At 43.8% G+C, this 22,880-nt stretch overlaps 1 protein-coding gene across 4 annotated transcripts; it reads left to right on the forward strand.

Moving 5' to 3' along the window:
- The first annotated feature begins 3,318 nt into the window (after nucleotides 1–3,318).
- On the forward strand, nucleotides 3,319–22,567 carry nrf1 (nuclear respiratory factor 1). 4 transcript variants are annotated; one of them, XM_071530650.1, is made up of 13 exons: nucleotides 3,319–3,392; nucleotides 5,734–5,854; nucleotides 6,438–6,582; nucleotides 7,416–7,530; nucleotides 7,706–7,832; nucleotides 8,390–8,530; nucleotides 11,340–11,498; nucleotides 11,789–12,004; nucleotides 12,165–12,263; nucleotides 12,842–12,886; nucleotides 13,505–13,662; nucleotides 17,115–17,239; nucleotides 21,329–22,567. In XM_071530650.1, the coding sequence occupies exons 2-13, from the start codon at nucleotides 5,777–5,779 to the stop codon at nucleotides 21,487–21,489; spliced, it is 1,569 nt and encodes a 522-aa protein (XP_071386751.1). In that variant the 5' UTR covers nucleotides 3,319–3,392; nucleotides 5,734–5,776; the 3' UTR covers nucleotides 21,490–22,567. The 4 variants fall into 4 exon arrangements, with proteins under 4 accessions (XP_071386751.1, XP_071386753.1, XP_071386752.1 ...); XM_071530652.1 differs by having other exon boundaries at nucleotides 5,734–5,845; XM_071530651.1 differs by lacking the exon at nucleotides 3,319–3,392 and adding an exon at nucleotides 3,410–3,489.
- Nucleotides 22,568–22,880: the final 313 nt, after the last annotated feature.

Below are 22,880 nucleotides of genomic sequence, written 5' to 3' on the forward strand. Positions count from 1 at the left end.
TACATCGGCGGCTCCAAACTGTAGCGAGACGTAACCGTTTGAAAAGTTTTAACTTCAACACCATAGAAATCATCATTTTGTGGTTTTTACATAAAAGATGTTTACATAAACATCTTGCCTAGTGCAGCTTTAAACAGTAAGACAGACCAAGACACAGAGTGGTTGTGAGAAGAAATGTTCTACTCCACCCCCACCAGTTCTCCATCCTTCTCTCCTTTGTCCTGACCTCTATCCGAGGCTTGTGACTGTCCAGACAATTACCTTCAATTATCCTCACTTCCACCTCACCAATTACAGACATTATTGATTCCAGACCCCCAGGCTGTAAGCCTTATCTATACCCAACCATAGCCTGTGGAGGAGAAAGCAGAAAAGGAACAAATAATAGGACCTTGGTTCATTAACAGTCTCAAGCCTTTCACTCTGGCTGCATCACACCGGCACCTGTCGGCTACAAAACACTGAGAAAATACTGACAAGACTGAGATGTTACACAACCACTGTAATGCCCTTGAGCAAGACACTTAAAAATACTAAATCTAGCAGTGCCTACTATGTGGCTAATACTGTGCCAAAAACAACCTACACATCTGGATGTGAGGCAGCTATACCAATACATCCATCCTCCATGAATCTGTCAAGAATGGGTCACCACTATCAGCCAAAAATGCCAAACGCATGTCCCTCAAAAGGTAAATCCTGGCATTCTGTATGACTGCTTATATCAGTTCATGCCAATATCAAGCCTGGTAAAATACTGTTCTCCCAAAATCGGATTTAAGCAAAGCAAATCCAACAAATTCCTCTCAAACCCTCAACAGCATTCTGTCAGTAATGTGGATAGCAAGCATGAAGAACACCCATCTGCTTCTCTGAACATATAGGGCGCACCATGTAGCATTACAGCCACCATTACACCACTTATAATAACAACATCCCCTCTTCACATGTCCCACAGGGAGACAGAGGCAGGGTGTGAGACAGTGGAGTGAAGGTCAGTTACACAGTATGGAAGCTGTAAAATGCAGAGTCACACTCTGCAGCTCTCCTGCCAGCTTTTTGAATATGATACTTGCTGACATTTAGTGAGACACAAACATAAGCTGCTGTCACCACACACTAATGTAAAACATCCATCATCTTGAATACACGCCAGGGCACCTGCAGAGAGCCGCCATCAATGATGCTTTACTGCCATCTCCTGTTATGACAAACTTGAGAGGCTGAGCTCCAAGAGTGATTTGTAATGCAAGGCTGCCCCCTTAAGGCATGTTACCTTTGTGGTGGCCTGTGCTACGGCATTTAAACTTGTGACTCCCAATAAGGTTCATACTCCAGTAGTGCTGCTATCCATTCTTAACTGTAAGGTGTAGGTCTACACCATATCATGAGAAACGTACCTTTTCACCCTTTCGGTCTTCAGTCAGTTTTTCCATGTTATTGCAATTGACCATTGAGCTTTTCACCAGTATGGTATCATCAGTAGTTGCAAATAATCCTTAACTTTCTTTTTACCTGTTTGGAGTACAAAGATAGTAAGTAACAGGTAATCTGTCAATCACAGGAAAAACAAATACTAAATTTACTTTCAAATACTTTTCACCCAGGTCTATGTATGTGTGTTTGGGGGCAGAGGGGAGGTGTCCCTCTTTTTTGCTTACAGCAATGTTTATTAAAATTGTAAATTGTAATACAGATCAAAATGACCTAAGAGAGAGGGATAATTGATGAATGCTGAAATTGAGTGGTATTCCCCTTTAAAGGCAGTATATACAGTACAGAGTAGCCTAAATTGGCTCAGATTGTAAGCAAATTGCAGTGATATGCTGAGATTGTTAGGCTACTAACTTTCAAACTGCCCCTGACACCTCTTGCACAAATTTTGGCCTCAGAAATATTAACCTATAAACGAAGAGACAGATTTAGACAGTTCAAAGAGCTGAAGGCCAACAGGAGGCTTTTATCTTTTAGTGGTTGCGTGTTTATGCTACAAACAAGGTCACTGCCCTAACCTACTGTAGCTGCTGCCCCACACAGGTCATGCTAGGTCTGCCTAGCCTTGTTGCCTGATGGTCCCTACTGAACATGGCCTATCCATGGTTTGTTTGCACAATGTTAACTTTTTGATCAGTAATGCTAAAAGGAAAATTGATGCAGCTATGGTCTACCACACCAAGTAAAACATGTAAAAATCATTTTACAGTCCACTAACCTCTTAGTTGTAGTGGGAAGCAGCCCAGTGAGCCCATACGACACAGGTGTTACTAATTGAGGTAACTTGGAAAGCTTGTTCTGATCTAGGATCAGTTGGGGTTTCCAGGCACCAAAGTGAGGATGTCCCATTAAATAAACGTATCAAAAGCAAAGCACTAGCATAACAAATTAACTTCAGAACAGAAAAACAGAACCAAAAAATGCTCTTAATTCTCTAACTGAACAGGTCTATTCAGTTTGATTACATTTTGAAGAATTGTTGTCCTTTACTGTCATTGCATAAATACCCTTAAACTATTTTGTTGCTTTTGATGGATGTAACCCATTAGAGAGAAAACTTGAGGTTGGCAGATTTAGAAGAACTGTGTAACTGAAAAGGGGCGTGGTTTGGCAGCTATTGTGGGGCCTTCAAATGCTGTCGGAAATATGAAATACTATAGAGAGCGGCAGATGAATGATCCAACTGGATCCAACAAAGTGGCACATACACTATAACTGGAAAAGTGGGGATTTTCTGTGACACCAGAGCTGTCTAGATGTGATGTGTAGTGAATTGAAAGCATGGAAACTGTGCCAACAACTGATGGTAAAAGTGATGTATTTTATTATTATCCGTTATTGTTTTACATTTTATGTAAATAATCATTAATATTGTATTTCCATTTTCAGTCTTTGTTTAGCTTTTAGTTATGTATTTTTGTCATACATATAGGGCCTCCGTTCAAATAGTATTTAGCCTAGATTTAGTTCATATTTCCGCAAAATATATACAACCCTTGGCTAATAAATAATTAGAAATAAATAATTAAAACATAGTTTACATGCCTGATGTACACTTTGCACTGAACATTCTGTTGCGTCAGTACAAAGCAGCCGTACCAAATAATAAAATACAGCAAATAAAACAACAGCCACCAAGAAAAGCACCTTTGTTCAGTGTTTCTATTATATTTCCGACAAAAAGCACTTCAAAATGCACAATAAATATGATTTACAACTTCAGAAAGTCGAAAGGTTGGAGTTTAGGAGGAGCACCTGAAGGCAGCACTGGTGCAGCTCAGTATTGTGTGCGCGCTGAGTGTGCTGTGTTTCCTGCTGGTTCCTTTCTGTCCTCCATTAGAGCTCGGCTCCCAGCCCCTCTGTACGGCGCAGGCCCGAAGTAGCGCAGCCGCTCTGAGGTTAGTGCCCTACCGCGCAATCTCCATCTATTTCAGCCCCGGCGCAGCCGCATCATCGAACCCGGCAGCATTGGGGTGAAAGATGCAGATTGTTTAGGTGTTGACTGGAGCAGGGTTTGATAGATACCGGGCTTTTTAGGGCAATCATATTCTAGGCGCGTATCGACAACAAGCTCAGATATAGCAGAATAGCGGGGGGAGAGACGCAGGCCGCTGGGCCTGTTGTTGCGCTCTGTTTGTCTGATATTGCGCGGATTAACGTTATGCTAGCTGCTGCGTTTCCAGGGCTTCACTTTCAATGCACAGTCTATGAATTAATGTTCCATTACGGACACCAAGAAACAATTGCTCCTTCTGATAATAGTTACACCCCATTCAAATAACTAACGCTACACCGTCAGATGCTTAGCTAGCTAGCTAATTAGCCAAATGTAGGGCATTGCTAGCTTAGCTCAGCTGGCCAACCATTGCCAGCCAACCGGCCAGTCAGCTAACGTTACACCAGCTAATGCAATACCTATTTAATACTGGCAGCTTTGCCAGCTTACTAAATGATTTAGGGAGGCGATGTTAAACTACGGACTATGGATATGGCCCAGGCGTGTGCCGTCTGTCAGTCAGATGCATTGATCAGCATCCAGCCCAAGTAGCTGGTGCTGGTGATATCCAGAGTATAAGGGATGCAGATGGACCTGTCTCTTGTCTGGAATTTGACTCCATGCGTTGTTGTAACTGTTTTGATGGTTTGTCATGATGTTGCTCCTGGTCAGGTCTCGCATGAAAAAGAGATGTATAATTATAGACTTAATGGGACTAAACTTCTTAAATGTTATTTATTTATAATAATATAAATATATGTAATGAATATTACATAAAATAAATCAGCTGCCCACAGGCCCGAAGTGGTGCAGCCTTTCAGAGTTTAGTGCTCTAATTTACCGCGCCAATTTCTCTTTTATACCCAGTGGATAATCTTCCCCAGGGTTAATTTCATATAAAAAGCTGTTTTCAGGTAGTCCTTTGCTTAGCATTGTATCCTTATCTTTACTGTCTTATTTTATTCAGATTGAGTCGTGGATTTACAGATGGACAAAGCATAATGTATGTGAAAGTCACAATAACATGTCTAGTTGGACCTTGGTGTATAAATGAGCCACTTAATTTTCACCTTTTGAATGAATGAATGTTTCACCCCTTTATCAGAGTATCAGCCCTCTCCAGACACAGATGCACCAGACTGCTTGTTGCAACTTGCCATTGTACATGCAAACTTTTGCACCTGTACAGACCACAACTGTATTTTGACTCTCTCCCTGATCTAACAAGTTTATCCAGAATACTGCTCGTTTCTATTCATAATTGCAGGGGCTTTACATAGTAGATTTTTTTTTTACTGCCAGGATTTGAAAGCACATGTCATTCTCTCTTCTCATCTGTTGTGAGACATATGAATGAACACATAATAAAGGGGAAAAAATGAATATCAACATGTTTGGGTTACAACTATGCTACTCCAAATATAGCTTCATAATGATGCAATATGACGCCCTCTAGTGGCTGATCAGTAGTGCTAATATCAGTTTCCCCAGACTATAAGCCCAAAGGACTGATGACAGAGTGGCTGAAAGAACAAATTGCATTCGCTAACTGGCATATTTTCACACTGTTGATACACAATCATATCTACTCTATTTTTGGGCAGTAGTAAGGACAATGTATGACCAATATTGTGCACTGATGCACCAGAACCTACTGTAAACATGAGAGTGTGAATGATGCCACTGTGTGGTTTTCTCTTCAATTCCTTGAGTCTGAAGGTCTCTCATCTGTTCCATGAATTTTATTGTGCACACAAGTCTACATAAATAGGCAAAATAGATGCAGTGTCTGTACAAATGTGATACCTAGCATGTTCTGTTTTCAGAAACATTGTCTCTCCATATATTATCATCTGACTCAGCTTTATTGGCATTCCAGTTAGGCTTCCCTACACATTTCTGTAAGACTGAGTATGTTTGCGACCAGTATGACTAGTTGTTGCTGTTTGATTGCAAGCACATCTTCCAGTAATAGTAGATATCATTAACAGCTAGGCAGTGCACATTTTGCACATCCTGTGTACATGTTGTAACCCTGTAGATTGGTAACTGAAAACATATGTAAATGTAACTGTAGTCCACACATATCAGGAATTCTTCCTATAGGAGTTCTGTATTTGCGTGGTATTACGCTGCATGATGGAAAATACGACGGAAATAGTGGAATATTACTGGGACAAGACGGGGTCAAAACATTTCTTGTAACTATATTCTGCTGCATCTCTCTGTTTGTCTCTCCTCAGTCAGTGTACCGTGGACCCAGCAGTCTAGACTAGGTGGCAGGTAATGGAGGATCACACCATTCACCAGACAGAACACATGACCACCATCGAGGCACACGCCGTCAGCCAACAGGTCCAGCAGGTTCCCTTTTAACTATAGTGACCACAAAAAACTAGACAGTTGTAACCAGGGAGGATGAAGGAGGTCACTATCACCCTCCTTAGCACAAACAGACCTGTGGCTAGTAAATCCCATAATTCACTAGCCGCTTTAGCCATTCTACCAGCCAGCACTTGGCTGGTGGCTTGTGTTTTTCCCAGCCTGCTGTGGTTGAAGTTGCTAAATGCGTGTCTTCTTGTTAACTATAAACACTTACCTAAATGTTTCTGCAATTATAAGAATAACATTAATAATTTAATCTTTTTTTTATTACATGAGAGGGAGTGCTATTATATTATACTGTATATCAGCACAGCTGTGATTCGGTTGTAGGCGAAAGGTAATAAGATATTTATCAAGTAATAGTAATTTGAGACAACAGATTTTGATTTTTGTATTTTCTTTGTCTCTGGTGTTGCCAAGCAACACATAAACTGTTCATATGAAAACATATGTAAAGTGGAGTGATACATATAGCCACACGTCCAAGTGCTGTTATACTGTATTTCAGCACTCCAATCAAATGACTCGACCGGAACTAACTGTTGTATGATACTGTATATAGGTGCATGTGGCCACTTTCACTGAGACAACCATGATGAGCGCTGAGGAAGACTCCACTTCCTCTCCGGACGACGATCCCTATGACGACACGGACATCCTCAACTCAGCTGGCACCGACGAGGTCACCGCCCACCTAGCCGCCGCAGGTCAGTCCAGCCAATGGGGAGGAACTGAGTATTCGGTTGTTCCAAACAAACGGGAGTGGAATATTGTCGAGTTTTTCACAAAACATGAAATACATGCATATTTTTATTCTCTTTCATTCTGTTCAAAAGAAACCTGTTGCTTTGTTTCACGTGTGGGGAAAATGTGTATCTTCTCTGAGATAATATGTATCTCTTCCAAACATGACATTCCAAGAAAACCACTGCAGCAAGATCACAGCTGCCACTCACTGGGGGGGAAATTAGGGTTGTACTCTCTGTCCTTAGTCCCGGACCTCCTGCAGTTATTTTCACAGATTATGTTCTAATCTTATCTCTGTGGCGAGTTATTCTGCAGATAAGACAGCCATGAGGTCAGTGTAATGCTTGTAACTGACCAACAGATGGTGCCAGTAGACTTCTTAGCAGAGGCTGCGTTCCACTACTGTGTTGCCTCCTGTCCACACACTGTTTTCAAGTCCATGTTCCACACTCCCCTCTTTCCTCAGTTAACAGACAAAATTTTTCCCTTTTCCCTTTGAAGCTGAGTTGACATGGAGGCAAATGGTGCCAATGGGCCACAGTTTCTCCTCTGCTCCAGCTCCATTTTAAACCTCACTTTTTCCAATTCAGATGTATCTGCAGAGACACTCGAGTAATAACCATATAAATCATGATGAAGCATTTAAGAGAACTATTCTAAGCGCAATTTAGAACAGAAAACAAAAAAGGGGCAATAACAGCATTCAAACATAACCTAAAAGTATGTTGCTCATTCGGATTACCAGCCTGTAGTGCTGTGAACAGACAAACCTGTTGTTTCCCTCTCCTCTTAGGGCCAGTGGGCATGGCAGCTGCTGCTGCCGTGGCAACCGGTAAGAAAAGAAAGAGGCCCCATATCTTTGAATCCAACCCCTCCATCCGCAAGAGGCAGCAGACTCGTCTGCTCAGGTGAGCTAGAAACAAACCTCTCCTTAATTGTATAGTCCTTCAGCAGCTACAGTGACATTTTCAGCACCTGCAATTGTTGTTTATTCTGAAACTTAGTCACACCACTTCGTACTCAGTGTTGTATTTTGTAGCTTTTATTCTGAAATGGTAAGTAAATGGTGGTGTGTGTATACAGGAAACTGCGAGCCACGCTGGATGAGTACACCACCAGAGTGGGCCAGCAGGCCATAGTGCTGTGCATCTCTCCCTCCAAACCCAACCCTGTGTTCAAGGTGTTTGGTGCCGCCCCTCTGGAGAATGTGGTGAGTGCTACAGTCAGCCGGGTTAAGTGTCTTGAACACAGTCGGCCACTTAACTAATTGCTGCATGATGAACTGACCTCGCCTCGTCTGCAAAATCAGTGTGCTACTGCATTCTTGGCAATGCCACTTCCAGTTTTGAAAGAATAATCTCAACTAGAATAAATGGGTTTAAAAAATAGATGTTATATAAAACCTTTATTTGTAATAGAAGAAAAGGATTTTATTCATCACAAACAACTGCAGTTTTTTAAAGTTCTATCAAATAATTTTTACCCCAAAGGAATGGCAAAATGTCTTTCTTATTCCTTTCTTTGGGTTCTGTTGCTATAAAAAGAAAGAGAGCCTTTGCACACAGTGTATGCCTCTACAAAGTGTTTTTCTTTTTACTCATAAGTATGCACCTTAGATTTATATTTATATTTTCTTGATTGTGAATTTGCTGCATTGTTGCTTGCCGTGTCCTTGTCCCTTCTTTGCTTGGGCGCCATTCTCTCCTAAGTGCGCCGCCTCCAGTTGCCATAATCCAAACTATACTGTATGTTCCTTCTCTGTTGCAGGTGAGGAAGTATAAGAGTATGATGCTGGAGGACCTGGAAAACGCCCTGGCTGAACACGCCCCTGCTGGGGGAGAGCTGGCCTCAGAGCTGCCCCCCCTCACCATTGACGGCATCCCTGTCTCTGTGGACAAGATGACCCAGGTGAGGTCGGGCTTGGTGTGGAAAATCGGCACCAGCTACCAGACAAATACAGGCAAATTTTGAAAACAAGCGGGTGTGCTTTTATACTCACAGTTCTGTGTGCCTACATAGACCTCCTTCGGTTTCCACAAAGATTTTCACCAAGATACGACTATCACTTTGTAGATATTCAAATCTGTGAATATACTATGTTCAAAATGTGAACATTCCCAGCAGAGGGCGCCAGTGGGCAAAAAATCAAAATCCCCCCCTGAGATTGTGTTTTTTATTGAGTGTGAGCAAGAGCTTAGCTAACTATATGCATCAAGGTCAAATGCTCGGTTTTAGCTATTTTTGTGTGCCACCAATGTCATATGATCAGTTTGCCATTTTTACACAGTGGTCATTACTTTAAAATGAGTTCATGTCGATGATGAAGAGTTGCATCACCAGTAGGTCAAAAATGGAGTCCAGGTGTACAGCAGATAAGTAGATAGCGAGTGAATTTTAAAATGAGCTTAACGTCTCTCTTTACCAGGCAGGGTGTGGTACCACGGAGCAGTGAGGGGGAGTGAACAGTAGATTTCTCTGGGTAGGCCTCTCACTGCAACATTAGCACCGGTGGCAGCCCTCGCCCTCTCTCCTCCCAGGGGATGCCGGCTTGTTTACTCCGCCGTCCCAGTGCTGCTGACGCATTCATTGGATCATCGTCAGAGTAGTCAGCATGACAGTGGCCCTCGGAGACCGCGCTCAGCCCTGGGAGCCAATCCCGGGGCCAGATGGGTCCTCTGAGGGCAGGTGTTGGTTTGAACCAGGAAGCAACCAGCCGCTTGTTTTTCTGTAGATTGGAGGATGAGATTATCAGGAGTAACCTGTTGCCTCACTTAACTCTGCCAAGCTGGGTGGAAAGGTGTGGGGGTTGGGGTTTTTAGAGGGATGTGTGTGCCATTTGTTTAGACAAGATGCCTTCCAATCCCTCTGGGAAAGGTTGATCACCCTTGGAATTGGGCAGGAAATTGAGGGCTTTATATGGAGTGGGAGCTACTTATAATGTATTTCAAAGAAGCTTCTCCTGGTCTGTATATGGTGGTGGCGGGGGGCTCTGTTATCTTCTACGCAGACATCCAGGGTTTGCAGGGAGTCCATGACAGAGCTATCCCAGGTGAGGTTGCGCTGGCCGGGTGTGGTGACCCGAGCAGAGTCCCGGGCCAGCCCGGGATATGGAGCAGCTGTAGCAGGTGATCCCGGGCTCGCCTGAGCCCATAATTACCCCCTAGCAGGCCGTGCCAGGGCCAGGGACCCGGTAACATAGCTGCCTTCCTAGATGCTGATTGGACCATCGCATGGAGGATTAGGATTGGGGGTAGGGTGGTGGGTGTGAGGACAACATGCCACTTAACTCTCCAGCCACTGTAATTAGGCCATCTGCCCTAGCACGCATACATCCACATACATCCTACACATGGACCAGCCGCAGGTGGAAAGACGAGCATCTTGTTGCAACCATGTCTTCTTTCTGTGGCTAATCCAAGTAGTTGTGTCAGCAGGCCAGTGTTGCCTGAAGTGAACTCCACTGCCCTTTGCGTTTTTTCACTCCATTGATGCTTCCAGTAGTTTTTGTATTTCCAAACCTGGTGTAATAAGTTATTGTCCATCCATTTTCTATCAAGAACCATTTTGTCCCATCTCTGAGTGTAATGCACTGAGAAACTGTGTATGTGGTGTGCGTGTGTCAGAAAAGGGGGCTTGGGGGGTGGGGTGGTGGTGGGGGGGGGGATTTATTTCTCCCGGAACCAAATTTAGCCCGTGATGTCAAGGCGGGCAGACGCTGCAGTGCCTCATTGTGCAATATAATCCCCCGGTGATGCTTGCATATTACCAGGACACTGAGGACATTGGCACTAAACCCCACCCCAGCCTGTGAGTGTGTGTGTGTGCATGTCCTGCAAGTGTTTGTGCGCTAGAATTATACATGCGTGCACTTTTCCCAAAGCAGGTGAGTGGATATGCATGCGACTGCGTTCGCACCTTGAAGTGTGGGCGTGCATTTTAGCCGGTGGATGGGCCATAGCAGAGAGCCAACTCAGATTCGATCCCACCCCTCTCCACCCTCTCACCCCAAAATTCTGGAAGCCTCTCATGCAACATGGCGGACAGAGCAATCAGCACATACTTGTCTTCTCATTACAATCTTTGGTTCTAATGACCTTCACTGAAGAGCTCAGTCTGCCTCACTTTTATGGTTCATGAATGGTACACTCCACTTAAATATAGGGGACAAGCACTGATTCATTCAAACAATACACAATAATGAAATAATGATTTGGGTTTCTACAGAAATCCATAATATAACACACACCATGGATGATCAAAGTTAATGAAATGTTTTTGTTTGACATTGATTTTCTTTTTAACAATATGGACAGCTTGTCCTTATTAGTACCTGTTCTGAGTGTATTCGAGCCTTTGGTAGGATAAGTTGACGACCACTGAGTCGTGTCAGATCACCTTTGATGTTCCAGTGGTGTCTATCTGTTAGGTCAGGCTGGAGCCACAGCCATAGATTGGTCTGTTAATAGACATGAGCGGCTTGTTCTCCTTTTAGAAAGCCTGTTTCTATTTGTGGGCCCTGACCACCTCAGCACCAGCAGCAGGTACCTGATCAATACACACCTCCTGCTGCTCAAGGGCGTGTGTGTGTGTGTGTGTCTGTGTGTTAGTGTGCGGGTGTGTTACTGACTGCAGAAAGACTGCAGCACTCTACTTTGGAATTTTGGTGTCTGTATCACCTCTTGCTTCTTTCCCCTCTCCGTCTCTCCCCCCTCCCCAGGCCCAGCTGCGAGCATTCATCCCAGAGATGCTGAAGTACTCGACGGGCCGAGGGAAACCCGGCTGGGGCAAGGAGAGCTGCAAGCCAATTTGGTGGCCAGAGGACATTCCCTGGGCCAACGTCCGCAGCGACGTCCGCACAGAGGAGCAGAAACAGAGGGTGAGACACCTAATAATCCAATGATGTGACACTTTATTGATCCTCATAGGGAAATACTGTTTTGAAATTTGAATGTTGTCACCTTATTCAAATTTCTGTTCTAAGCTTTTTTAGCTAGCCACTAGCTAAAAACATTTCCTTGGCCAATGGGCAAGTGGAGAATTTGGCTTGTTATGTCTTCCATGGTTGTTGCTTCACTTGATTTTTGTGTACCATATCCTATGTCAATCATCCATATAAACAATCTGTAGAATTATCTGGCGTAGCAACTCCTATTTCTATCTCACTAGGTGTCATGGACGCAGGCGCTGCGGACCATCGTGAAGAACTGCTACAAGCAGCATGGCCGCGAGGACCTGTTGTACGCTTTTGAGGACCAGCAGGTAACCACGGTAACCAACACCCAGCACCACCTGACCACTACCCAGGGCATCGCCCATCTTGTGCCCTCACAGACCGTGGTACAGACCATCAACAACCCTGACGGAACAGTGTCGCTCATCCAGGTACGTTTTGCCCATTATGTAAAAATGTCCAAGGAGCTTCCTTCCGAATCAAAAAGAGTATATCAGAATGTGTATATGACAGGTCTTTTGTTTTTAGGTTTTTATGTTTTCATGTTTTCTGCTTTGTTTTCTGTGTTCCTGAACCCCACCTCTCCCTCAGGTGGGCACAGGACACACAGTTGCCACCCTGGCAGATGCCTCAGAGCTGCCTGGCGTAACGGTGGCACAGGTCAACTACTCTACCGTGACTGATGGAGAGGTAGAATATGCAAACACACACACACTCACCAACATGCACATCTAAAGATTTTTGCACCACATACTCTGTATTCATACTGCAACACAACACTTGCTCAAAATGAGTGCCATATGTACTGTACACCTTGTTATCCTAACTGTAGTGGTAAATCCTAAATCGACTACTACTCCATTCTTGTAAGTATTAAATTTGATAGATGTAACAAATTGTCATTTTTCTACATTGAAGACTGCACATATTGTCACTATTGCCTACTTGTATGTATACGTAAAGTGTTTTGGACATCGTAGTTGATTTGTGATTGATAATAGCACAGACTTGTTCTCCCACTTCTCTAAGCATTGTGAAATGGAGTTTTTACACTATGGCTATAGCAGCAGTAAATAGGATTTGCTAGTGTGATAGATGTGACATTACTAGAGTATAAATACTAGGCATGGTGATGGATGAATCCAGATTGCAGAAGTGAAGAATATGAGTGTTACTCCCTGTATTTCTCTGGAGAATGACAGTATTTTGTGATGCACATTCACACCATACACAATATGAAATATGAAATTCTCTTTACTCCTCATCAGATGATGTGTCGTGTGATACCAACAACGTCATTGCCACAGATTACTGTAAGCAACAGAGCTACATTTCCCTCTTACCGTAGGCTACGACAAGTGTTTGTGACAGGACCTCAGCACCCGTTTTTGCAACAAACATCTGACGTAGTGTAAAAATGGCCTTTTCCACCCATGTCTTCTGTTTTTTGTTCTTGCTCTCTAGTTTACAATTTCCTCTTTGCTTGCTCTTATCTTGCTGCCATTCTGTGTCTTACTTGCCTGGACTTATTTTTCTTGTACTGCCTTTTGAATGAATGTATGTATCGTTATTGCTCTAAAGGGAATTTGTCTTGCTTGAAGGGCATAAAAAAACACAACACACATAGGATGTAAAAACGGCAAACACATCGACAATTATCATGCATAGTATAAATGGAAAGAGCACAAAGTATGGAGTACAGACTTTGAAGTGCAGAGTGCTGCATTCCATGCAAAGTGCAGCAACTACAGTTCATACAAAATTGTCTTGCATCTCTCATTTTATCTCATCCTGTTTCACTCTTCTTTACTCTTTGTCACACATCCATCTCTCTCACACTCTTCTTTCCCTCTTCCTTGCATCTTACTTACCTCTTTCACTTCTTACCTCTTTCTTACCTGTTCTTTGTTCTCCACCCGTTTCCTCTGCAGGTGGAGCAGAACTGGGCCACCCTGCAGAGCGGGGAGATGACCATCCAAACCACCCAGGCCTCAGAGGCCACCCAGGCCGTAGCGTCCCTGGCTGAGGCCGCTGTCGCCGCCTCCCAGGAGATCCAGCCCGGAGCCACCGTCACCATGGCCCTCAACAGGTGATGCTGGTGCAGGGGAGAGGGAGGAAGATGTTATTTTTCAAGTTGTGGGGGGATTTGGGGTTTTAAAGTCGGCATTTCAGTGGTGGCTTTCTTTCGTAATTCTAAGTATTCCCGGTTGGATCAGGATGTTGGGTGGAAATTTAAACATTTTCCATGGAAAAGAGAATTTCAAATAAATGTTACATTAAGGCTTAGTAAGATGGGTGGTTTGGTGATGGAGAGAGTAGAAATTTTTCCAAAATATGTTAATTTTATGAATGAATATTCATGATTGTGTGCATGTGTATATTTAAGAACAGCTTGTTTTAGTCTGATGAACCCAAGCACAGCACATGACACCCTTTGAGCCCGACCCCTGCCCTGAATATTAATGAGAACATAAATACACCATTATAATGTATACTAAGTAAATGGATGGACTGCATTTATATAGCGCTTTTATCCAAAGCGCTTTACAACATGCCTACATTCACCCATTCACACAATGGTAAATGGACTGCATTATATAGCGCTGAAATCCAAAGCGCCCTACAACACGTGCCTACATTCACCCATTCACACACACATTCATACACCGATGGCGACAAGCTGCACGCAGGGTGCTGGCACGACCATCGGGAGCAATTTGGGGTTCAGTATCTTGCCCAAGGACACTTCGACATGCGGACTGGAGGAGCCGGGGATCAAACCACCGACCTTCTGATTAGTGGACGACCCGCTCTACCTCCTGAGCCACAGCCGCCCCATGTAGTAGATCTTGTTTGCATCTTCGCCTCGTGTCCTCAGGTCATAAATGTTGCTCCTCCCTACTTAAGAATGTGTAAGAGAGGTGAAACAGAGATTGGACAGTGAATGGTATTTTACTCATGCAAGGAAAGCATCAGTGGTCGCATTAAGCCGTCTCTGCAGAATTGCTTCCATTTTCCTGACTCCTTGTTGTTATAGCTATGGAGTGTAATCATTAAGGACCTCTCCATATGACAACACTGATCACTCACCAAAACGTACAAACTGGAAGTGTACATTTCGCATGTTGTGTGTAGCCTTCACCGACACAATCCCCAGCGGTCTTCAGTTACTAATGGCAGAGCCAGCAAACACTGTGTAGCGTGGTAGGAGTCCATAATTGCACAGGCAGCTCTAACAACTGGAAGGAGAGTGGGACAACTGTCGGGGCAGGTCACTGCAGGCCCTGGAGGGAAACTACCTCTCTCCCTGCTTCAGCACCTAATTAATTAGCCTGTAGCTTTTATAGAGGCAGGGCGCAAGGTGCGCAACCAATAAATTGGTTGTCAGCCAACGATCTGCATGTGCTAACTGCCTAGCATCATTTTGTTGATCAAAATAACAAGGCTAGTGAAGGTGCTAAGTGTTTGCTGATTGCTGAGTAGTGTGACTAAGTCAGTAAAGTTCTGAAAGTAAAATCTAAAAAAACTAGAACTAACAAGTCTTTTGAACTCTTATATTAAAAATAATTTTGTGTCATCTTGCAACCAGCTAGCTTCTTGAGAAGTGAAGCTACAATATATTGCACTTCAGCAACAGGTTGTCTTCAGGTCCTTAAAGTCTTAAGATGTTTTCAGTCTAGACTCAGTGCCTTAAAAGGTCTTGAATACAGTTGCATGTAGCATTTCAAGTCTTCAGTTTTAGAAGTGTTAAAAATGTTTGTTGGTGCACTGTTGCCCAGTCACACAGACCTGTATTCAGATCTACAGCAGGGTCTGAAACCATGTGCCATGGTACGCAGAGAGAGAGAGAGTACGCAGGTTTTCATTCCGACCGAACACTACATCAGGTAATTTCACTGGTTAGTTGGTTCTCCTCTCTAGTTGAAGATTTGCTAATCAGTGAAAACCACCTGGTGTAGCGTTTGGTTGGAATACAAACCTGCAGACTCTCTCAGCCCTCCATGGCACACGGTTGGAGGCTCCTGGTCTCCGGTTTGGATTTTCAGATGCATTCAGAAGTTGACCTTTCTAACTGCCATCAAAGGTCTTAAAAAGTCTTTAATTTAACTGGATGGTTTCATCAAGCAGACTCCCTGAGATATTGAGATGCTGTTGAGCTGTTGTTTCACTGCAGCAGCATCAAGGCAGTAATCTCAGTAGTGTATGGGAGTGTCCCAGGGGGGCTTGTTACCTGCACCCACCTGAGTCCCCTCCGCCCCCCCTCACCCCCACCCTCTTCTTCCTGCTGTTTACCTCTGGTTACTCTCGGCTCTCGGCTCTCGGCTCCACAGGCTCTGGAACATTCTGTCTCTGTTTGCCTCGCTCCGGAGGGGAAAAGAGCTTCTTTCTGTCTTGCTGTCTCTTCTGCTGCATTCACATTGTGACCAAAAATTAATCTGCAATGGTGAACTGCAAAACACAGCTGTAGAAGCCTTCTCCTTGCTGAGGTTGAACCATTTCACATTCATTGATTGGTTCATTTTTGACATTTCATTTCAAACTTTACCAGGTTATATTTTGCAGAAATTATTAAATATGGTTCACATGGCAAATTCTGCAATACAGATATATACAGAATTATAGCTTTATGGCGCAAAATCTTTAATGCTAAATAGAATAATGGCTATAAAATCAATTGGGTAACACTGCTAACGTTGGCTACTTTGCTGCAATGCTAGAGCATTGTCTTGCATTGCTAGATTTCTCAACACCCAGTTTGTTTTTGCTGATAAAAGGCAAAAATTTCAGCAACTTCAGTCATCAGGTAGGCAGCATTTTCTGCCATTGCTGGCAAAGTTTTCCATCGTTCTACTGAACAATGAACATGGAGTTGGCCGCATCCCGCCACAATGTGGATGCACCATTACTCTCTGCTGTCTGTCTGTCTGTCTGCATTCTCTCAGCTCCCCCCTCCTTATCTGTCTGTCTCTATTTCTATCTGACATGTGATTATCAGCTAAGCTGTGAACAATTCAATTAGTTCATACTGAAGTTGAAGGTGTGGCAGTAGGCTAGTGGTAATGCTGCTGGATAGATCTGGTTAATGAAACTGCTTTGTTAGGCCCTTAGCACCTGGCCACTGGGGAGATGTGACAGCTTCTCCATAAGACCAGACTAGCAAAGCTTCTTATAGCTCATACACTCCTGCCCCTTCACCCCACATCTCTCTAATAACTAAACCGTGTGTGTGTGTGTGTGTGTGTGTGTGTGTGTGTGTGTGTGTGTGTGTGTGTGTGTGTGTGTGTGTGTGTGTGTGTGTGTGTGTGTGTGTGTGTGTGTGTGTGTGTGTGTGTGTGCGTGTGCGTGTCTGTGTGTGGTTTTCAACTTTGTAGCAGAGATTGTGTCTAAGAGTTGAATGTGTACATGATGCTAGATTTGTCTGCATTCACTGATGCAAGACTTGATGTGTTTTCATTCTAAACTGTGTACAAAAAAATGTATGTTTGCCTCTATTTCTTCATTCACTACACTGTATCTAACGTGTGTGTGTGTGTGTTGCAGTGAGGCAGCGGCCCATGCTGTAGCAACGTTGGCAGAGGCCACTCTACAAGGCGGAGGGCAGATTGTGCTGGCAGGAGAGACGGCAGCTGCTGTTGGGGCACTGGCGGGGGTACAGGACGCCACAGGTACATATCCTCCATAACACTGTGCTAAACACACCGAACACTGAGACACCACACATGTCAATACACCACCCATGACACAGTATTTAGATTTAGATAATGAATGACAGCAAATGACTGCATAGTTCTTCATATTTCAGACAGAGGTGCAGGTATCAACAATATTCAAAACCAGTTGTCCTTGTGACATTTCACTTAGTGGATGTCATCATGACATTGTGACTGACAGTTATTTGTCAGTGCTGTTATTGCAATGCAGTGCTGGTTTAGGTTGGTTTAAATAAGATGCATACTACCTGTATGCATCTTATTTAGCTACTGAATTCACTATGTGGCTATGAGGAAAACCACTATCATTAACAGCCGCTATGTTGGGCTACTAAACACCCTGTCATGACTCAAAATAGCACAGATGAAATCCCAGCCATGGCTTCTCATTCAGAACAATTTTCTATTCATTCAAATTTTTGGCAAAGTAGGAGGGAGAGAGAATTATAACAATACCAAATTCCACAAAGAGTAGAGGGAAATAATAGAAATCTTTCAAAACTCTTTTCCAATTGATGGTACTTGGTAAATCCATGTCATTGGGTCATTATGAGACGGTTTCCTTTTTCTCAATGAAATGGACTAGTTTCTTTGCACTGTGATACATGGTGAACTCCTGTCCAGATCATTTTTCTATATCGTATTCAAATCAACTGGTGGAGAGGATGATTATGCAAATCATAAAACGGTGAAGACCGTTAGCTTTGGGACATCTTATCTATTTCCTCCTATTTCAGCAGTTTGAGACGCAAATTACCATTCAAGACAGAGTTAGGAATATCTGTGAAGGATTTTGTCTATTGTGAGTAACTACAGAGGGAAATACAGTAACAGACAACTGAATGCTTTTATCAAGAAGTTAATTTGGCTTCGTGTTAACACAGCATCCTTACTAATTGGCATTTGTCTGTGTTCACTAACCAATGGCATTTCTAATTTGCGTTATTGGGTGTAAGCTTCCCTGGTTACTCCGGTACCAGTGTGTCGTGGCCGGTGAGCTCATACACTCTAATCTACTCTGTGCCGGTGTGACAGATGGTGTGTGTTTGTGTGTGTATCTCGTAGCAATACTCTCCCTTCTTTTAATGATGCGTTAGCTGCATGACCCCGCTGTCAACCTTCTGCGTGCATCCTGCATGTCCTGATGTGACAGTGCCGGTCTGTTGGGATCGGATCCCAGTCCCAAGCCTGCAGTTTGTATGACAGCCTCACATGCTTGTTGGCCAGCGTCAGCAGCCATTATAAGCATATGTTCAGTCAGTATCCGCAGGGTGCAACTCAGACCTGCTGGCACAGCTACTAAACTGAAACTGATGATTGACTGATTGCCAAATGTAGAATGTAGGTAGACAGACTGAGAGGTGAAACTAAGCAGGAAAAACACTATTGGGATACACACCAATTTGTAGATTCCATCAAAACCACATTTATATATCATCTGTGAGCCAAATCACCCACTCCTATTGAGCATTTTTCTTTCACAATGATAGTCAAGACTTTCCTCTCTGTCATCATACTATAAAATGGTAAGAATGAATGACTTTGTTAGGTTAACAAACATAAAGAGACAGGTAGTATCAAGTAATAGGCCAAACGGACAGTGTATACCTATAGGCAGGCAGCCTGGACACACACACACACACACACATATCGTCAAGCTGTCAATCTTTGTCTTCTTTCTGATCTCTTCTGTTCAATACCATCCTATAGTGGGACACACACACACTCACAGTACACTAGCCTAGGGGTATGAGCAGGTCCCCAAGGGCCCCTCATAAAGAGCTTTGATCCACTCCATTATCAGTCCATGGTCTAATCACTGGGCCAGCTGTCAGCGCACTGGGCCAGGTTCTCCTGCTCGTCCATACACATGCACACTCATACACACTAAAAATCATATACATGAATAAAGACCTTCAAGCATATGTACATCCCTGTATGTATACTCTCTCTCACACACACACACACACACACCACCATCTCCTCTAACTGTCAGTACCCTGCATTGGTAGGATGAACGGCACAGAAGTGAAGCATGTATATAAGCACCAAAGCTGATTAGCTAGTTTTGCATCTACAGTTGAAGAAATGGACATCAGATCCCTTTTCTCCGACTAGTCTTAGCATTAAACCACAATATGGCCTCTTGTTTCCAATCGCTGCTTTGCATTTAACCCTACCAGATGCTTATGGTTATCCTATTTACTCCCATAAAAGAAAGGGCAAGGTAAAACATAGGTCGAGTGTGGCAGTCTGTATTTGCACGCTAGTCGACTACAGTGATTAATTTATTATCCAAATGTAAATGAAAGTTATTTAAATCTAAAGCTGCAGCCTTTGCGGTTTGAAACCTTGCTCGCCAAGCCATAATGAGCGAGGCATTGGGCTGCAGTAGCTCTCTTCAACAGCCAGTGAAGCTGCCAAAGCCAGTCCTACTCCTCACTATTGACCTTAGCTAATCACTATAGTGCTACAGAGGAGTGGAGAGCAGCGTTTGAAGTGCGCTGGCCCAGACGCCACTGATTGGCTTGTGTAGAGACCCTTCACTGACACAGGCATGCAGGCACACACACACACACACACATACACACATACACACACGGCCACACCAGGCACAGCCCTTAATGTCTTAGTAATGATGTTTGAGAGGCTGGGTGAGGCACTTCACTCAGTAACTGTGCTGTGTCCGTACCTCGCTATGCCAGGCCCATGCCCCGCTCCCTAAGCCCTCCTCCATAATCACTGCCGGCACAATTACCTGCATCAGCACAACTTCACCCTGTCGCCAAGCACTGGGCAAGTGGGCTTAGCAAGAGCCTGCGTTGGAGGGCCAACAATTACAAGCTAACCTGACGAAGGGGCCTGACATGGGATGTATAATAATGAAGATGCATCATGTATTTCTTTTTCTTTTTTTCACTTCTACATCTTTAAAAAATGTATTATTCACGTAGACTGTGGCTACCAAGTGTTCTTCAAACGCTGCAACAGACCTTTGTCTTTAGTTATATATTTGAAAGGGTTCCACGGGTGATGATGTGTGTTAAGTGCAAATAAAGTACCGCATCTTAGCTCACAGTAAATGGGAGCAGGCATGAGCCACCGCCATCCCCTACTCTGACCTTCTTGCCTTGCCTGTGACACTGTGACAGCTTGTAGGGTGGGGCAGAGGCCCACGTGACTGCAGCAGTAATCCCCAGGCAGAGACACACACACACACACACACACACACACAGCTGGGCACGGGGGAAGCGAGGGGCTGAGGTTCAATCGGACCATTGTTCAGAAATGCCGTCTCTGTAACATGGCTGCCTCCCTGTCGCACACAACTACCTGGACTCCACCGCCTGCAGGCCGCCGTCTCTCTCACACATGAAGGCAAACAAGCAGTTCAAGTATCTGTTGGAGTATTTGTTGGCACTCTTACTCCCCGTAACTGTTCTGCATGCTCAACCCACAAGCTTTGAATAAGATGAAGGTTTTTGTTCACAAAATAACAGCTGTATGAAACATATTGCGATATTACAATAATTGAGGTAATCAAATATAGTCCATTGATGTTGACCCTTGTTTGGCATTCAGCCATAATTAGGTCCTTTTCACGTCATCATGGTAACAGTTTCCATGTTGAGAAACTCATCACAACTTCCTGTGGCAAATTTCTTTTTGGGACTTATTGACAAACCAATCCAACAAAGACAACAAAAACAACAAAATTCTAATGGTTACTAGCAGACGAGGAGAAACTGAAGCCTATATAATGGAAGAGGGAACTTTAGGTGAAGAACTTGTAGCCTTTCTCTAGTTTAGATTCAGGAGTCAATGAAAACAGGTCAGCAAATCTTTGTACTTCACCAATGTCACCATTTTGTGCAGGTTGTGGAGCGATTTAGTGAAGGCCAGAGCTGGCAACAGGAAGATGTAATGCACCGGTTTCTCAACACGGAAGCTGTTACCATGACGATGTGAGAAGGGCCTGTACAGGCAGTATATAGATAGTTTTGTGTGTGTGTAAACCCAACATGTTCCCCTTCTTCTCCTCAGGTCTGGTCCAGATCCCAGTCAGCATGTACCAGACGGTAGTGACCAGCCTTGCCCAGGGTAACCGGCCCGTCCAGGTTGCCATGGCACCTGTTGCCACACGCATCGATAACACTGTCACGCTGGACGGCCAGGCAGTGGAGGTCGTGACCCTTGAGCAGTGACACTTGTTCCCCTGAAGCGACCCTGGACGGAGCAGGGGGGTTTTCCCCGCCGTTCTCCAAGACATCACGCTGTGTACAATGTAAAATATATTTTTAGATGTACATCTGCAGGGGAAATAAAAGTGACAGATTTATCAATGCATCGTGTTTACTATGTAAAGATATTGCTTTTGTTGAAGGTTTTTTTTTGTTTTGTTTTGTTTTTTTGGTTTGTTTTTTTTAGCTGCATTTTTTTGTTTTTTTTTTAGCTCTGTGATGTTGACAATTGTGTTACAAAGGTTAGAGTATTTAGTATTTATTTCTTTACGATTAACCTTTTCGTTAAAACAGAGATGAACCAAAAAGCCCGGGAGGAAAGCCACCACTGCTTTACCCTGCACCTATCACTGTCCTGACATTTTGTTACCGTCTGTGTGCTTGACCCTTTCTGTTTTTATAGAACGCATTTACCAATTCAGTGCCATAGCCACAAATCACTCTCTTGTTTCCCATAACCTGGATCCCTCTTCTCCATTTCACTATTTCCACCTCTCCTCACCTGGAACTGTCCTCGCCTGTGGAGCAGCAACCAAGCTGCAGACACTCCCAGACATTTCTCAGATTAGAAATTTCCCCCAATGAAATATTACTTTGAATGACTTGTCTTGTCTTGTGGTTTTTCCCTGTGCTGTTTTACTGTAGTCCACGCACATGCCAAGATTTGTGAAGACTCAGGATATACATCAAGGTGTTTTATACTGCTGGATTGCTGAGCTGGCTTCTCGAAGCGGCCATTTTGTCTACCAGGTCCGTTGATTTACAGTGCATGGATTGGAGCACCCCTTGGTATATTATTTTTTAAACATGAACTCCTTTGTATGTCACTTGTAGGACCGGGTGGTCTGCATCCTTTTGTAAGTCACAGGAAATAGGTTGTATATTGACAGGAATGTGTATTTGGGAAGTGAAACATTTCTTCAAATCGTAGGACAAAAAAACGTTGCTTGCCAAGAACCGTCTGACTTCACAGCTGTCGTGACAATTGGTTTGCATCTCACCAAACTCCTGTATTTAAAAAATCCCAATAAAATGGCTGCTGTTCACCTATCACATTGTCCCTCTCTTCGTTATTAGTATACATTTTATACAACTTTTCAACCTTCTCCCTTTTTGAGTTTTGCCTCATTTCTGAGCAGTTAGCCCCTTAATGATATAGTTACCACAAACCCCAATGACCTCCACACTCTCCTCTACACCCCCCACCCCCTCAACCCCTCCCCTCTCCTGCCCAGACAGGGCCCTGATTACATCATAAGCTGTGTGGGCCCGCCCCTCCCCCTGCTTTAAAGCCTGGGATTTGCTAGCGGGGCCCTTCTGTTGCGGAGTGGAACAGAGAGAGAGACGTTCAGGCC

Source organism: Centroberyx affinis, unplaced genomic scaffold (assembly GCF_046629955.1).
Source record: "Centroberyx affinis isolate AG114_WGS23_722 - 3 ecotype Tasmania unplaced genomic scaffold, CSIRO-AGI_Caff_v1 ptg001951l_1, whole genome shotgun sequence".
Classification (NCBI taxonomy): domain Eukaryota; kingdom Metazoa; phylum Chordata; class Actinopteri; order Beryciformes; family Berycidae; genus Centroberyx; species Centroberyx affinis.

Coding starts and splice junctions, on each gene's coding strand:
- nrf1 (XM_071530650.1), top strand. CDS start 5,777: ATGGAGGATCACACCATTCACCAGACAGAACACATGACCACCATCGAG. Junction 12,264..12,841: donor CTACCGTGACTGATGGAGAG/GTAGAATATGCA, acceptor ACTCCTCATCAG/ATGATGTGTCGTGTGATACC. Junction 17,240..21,328: donor GGGGGTACAGGACGCCACAG/GTACATATCCTC, acceptor TCTTCTCCTCAG/GTCTGGTCCAGATCCCAGTC.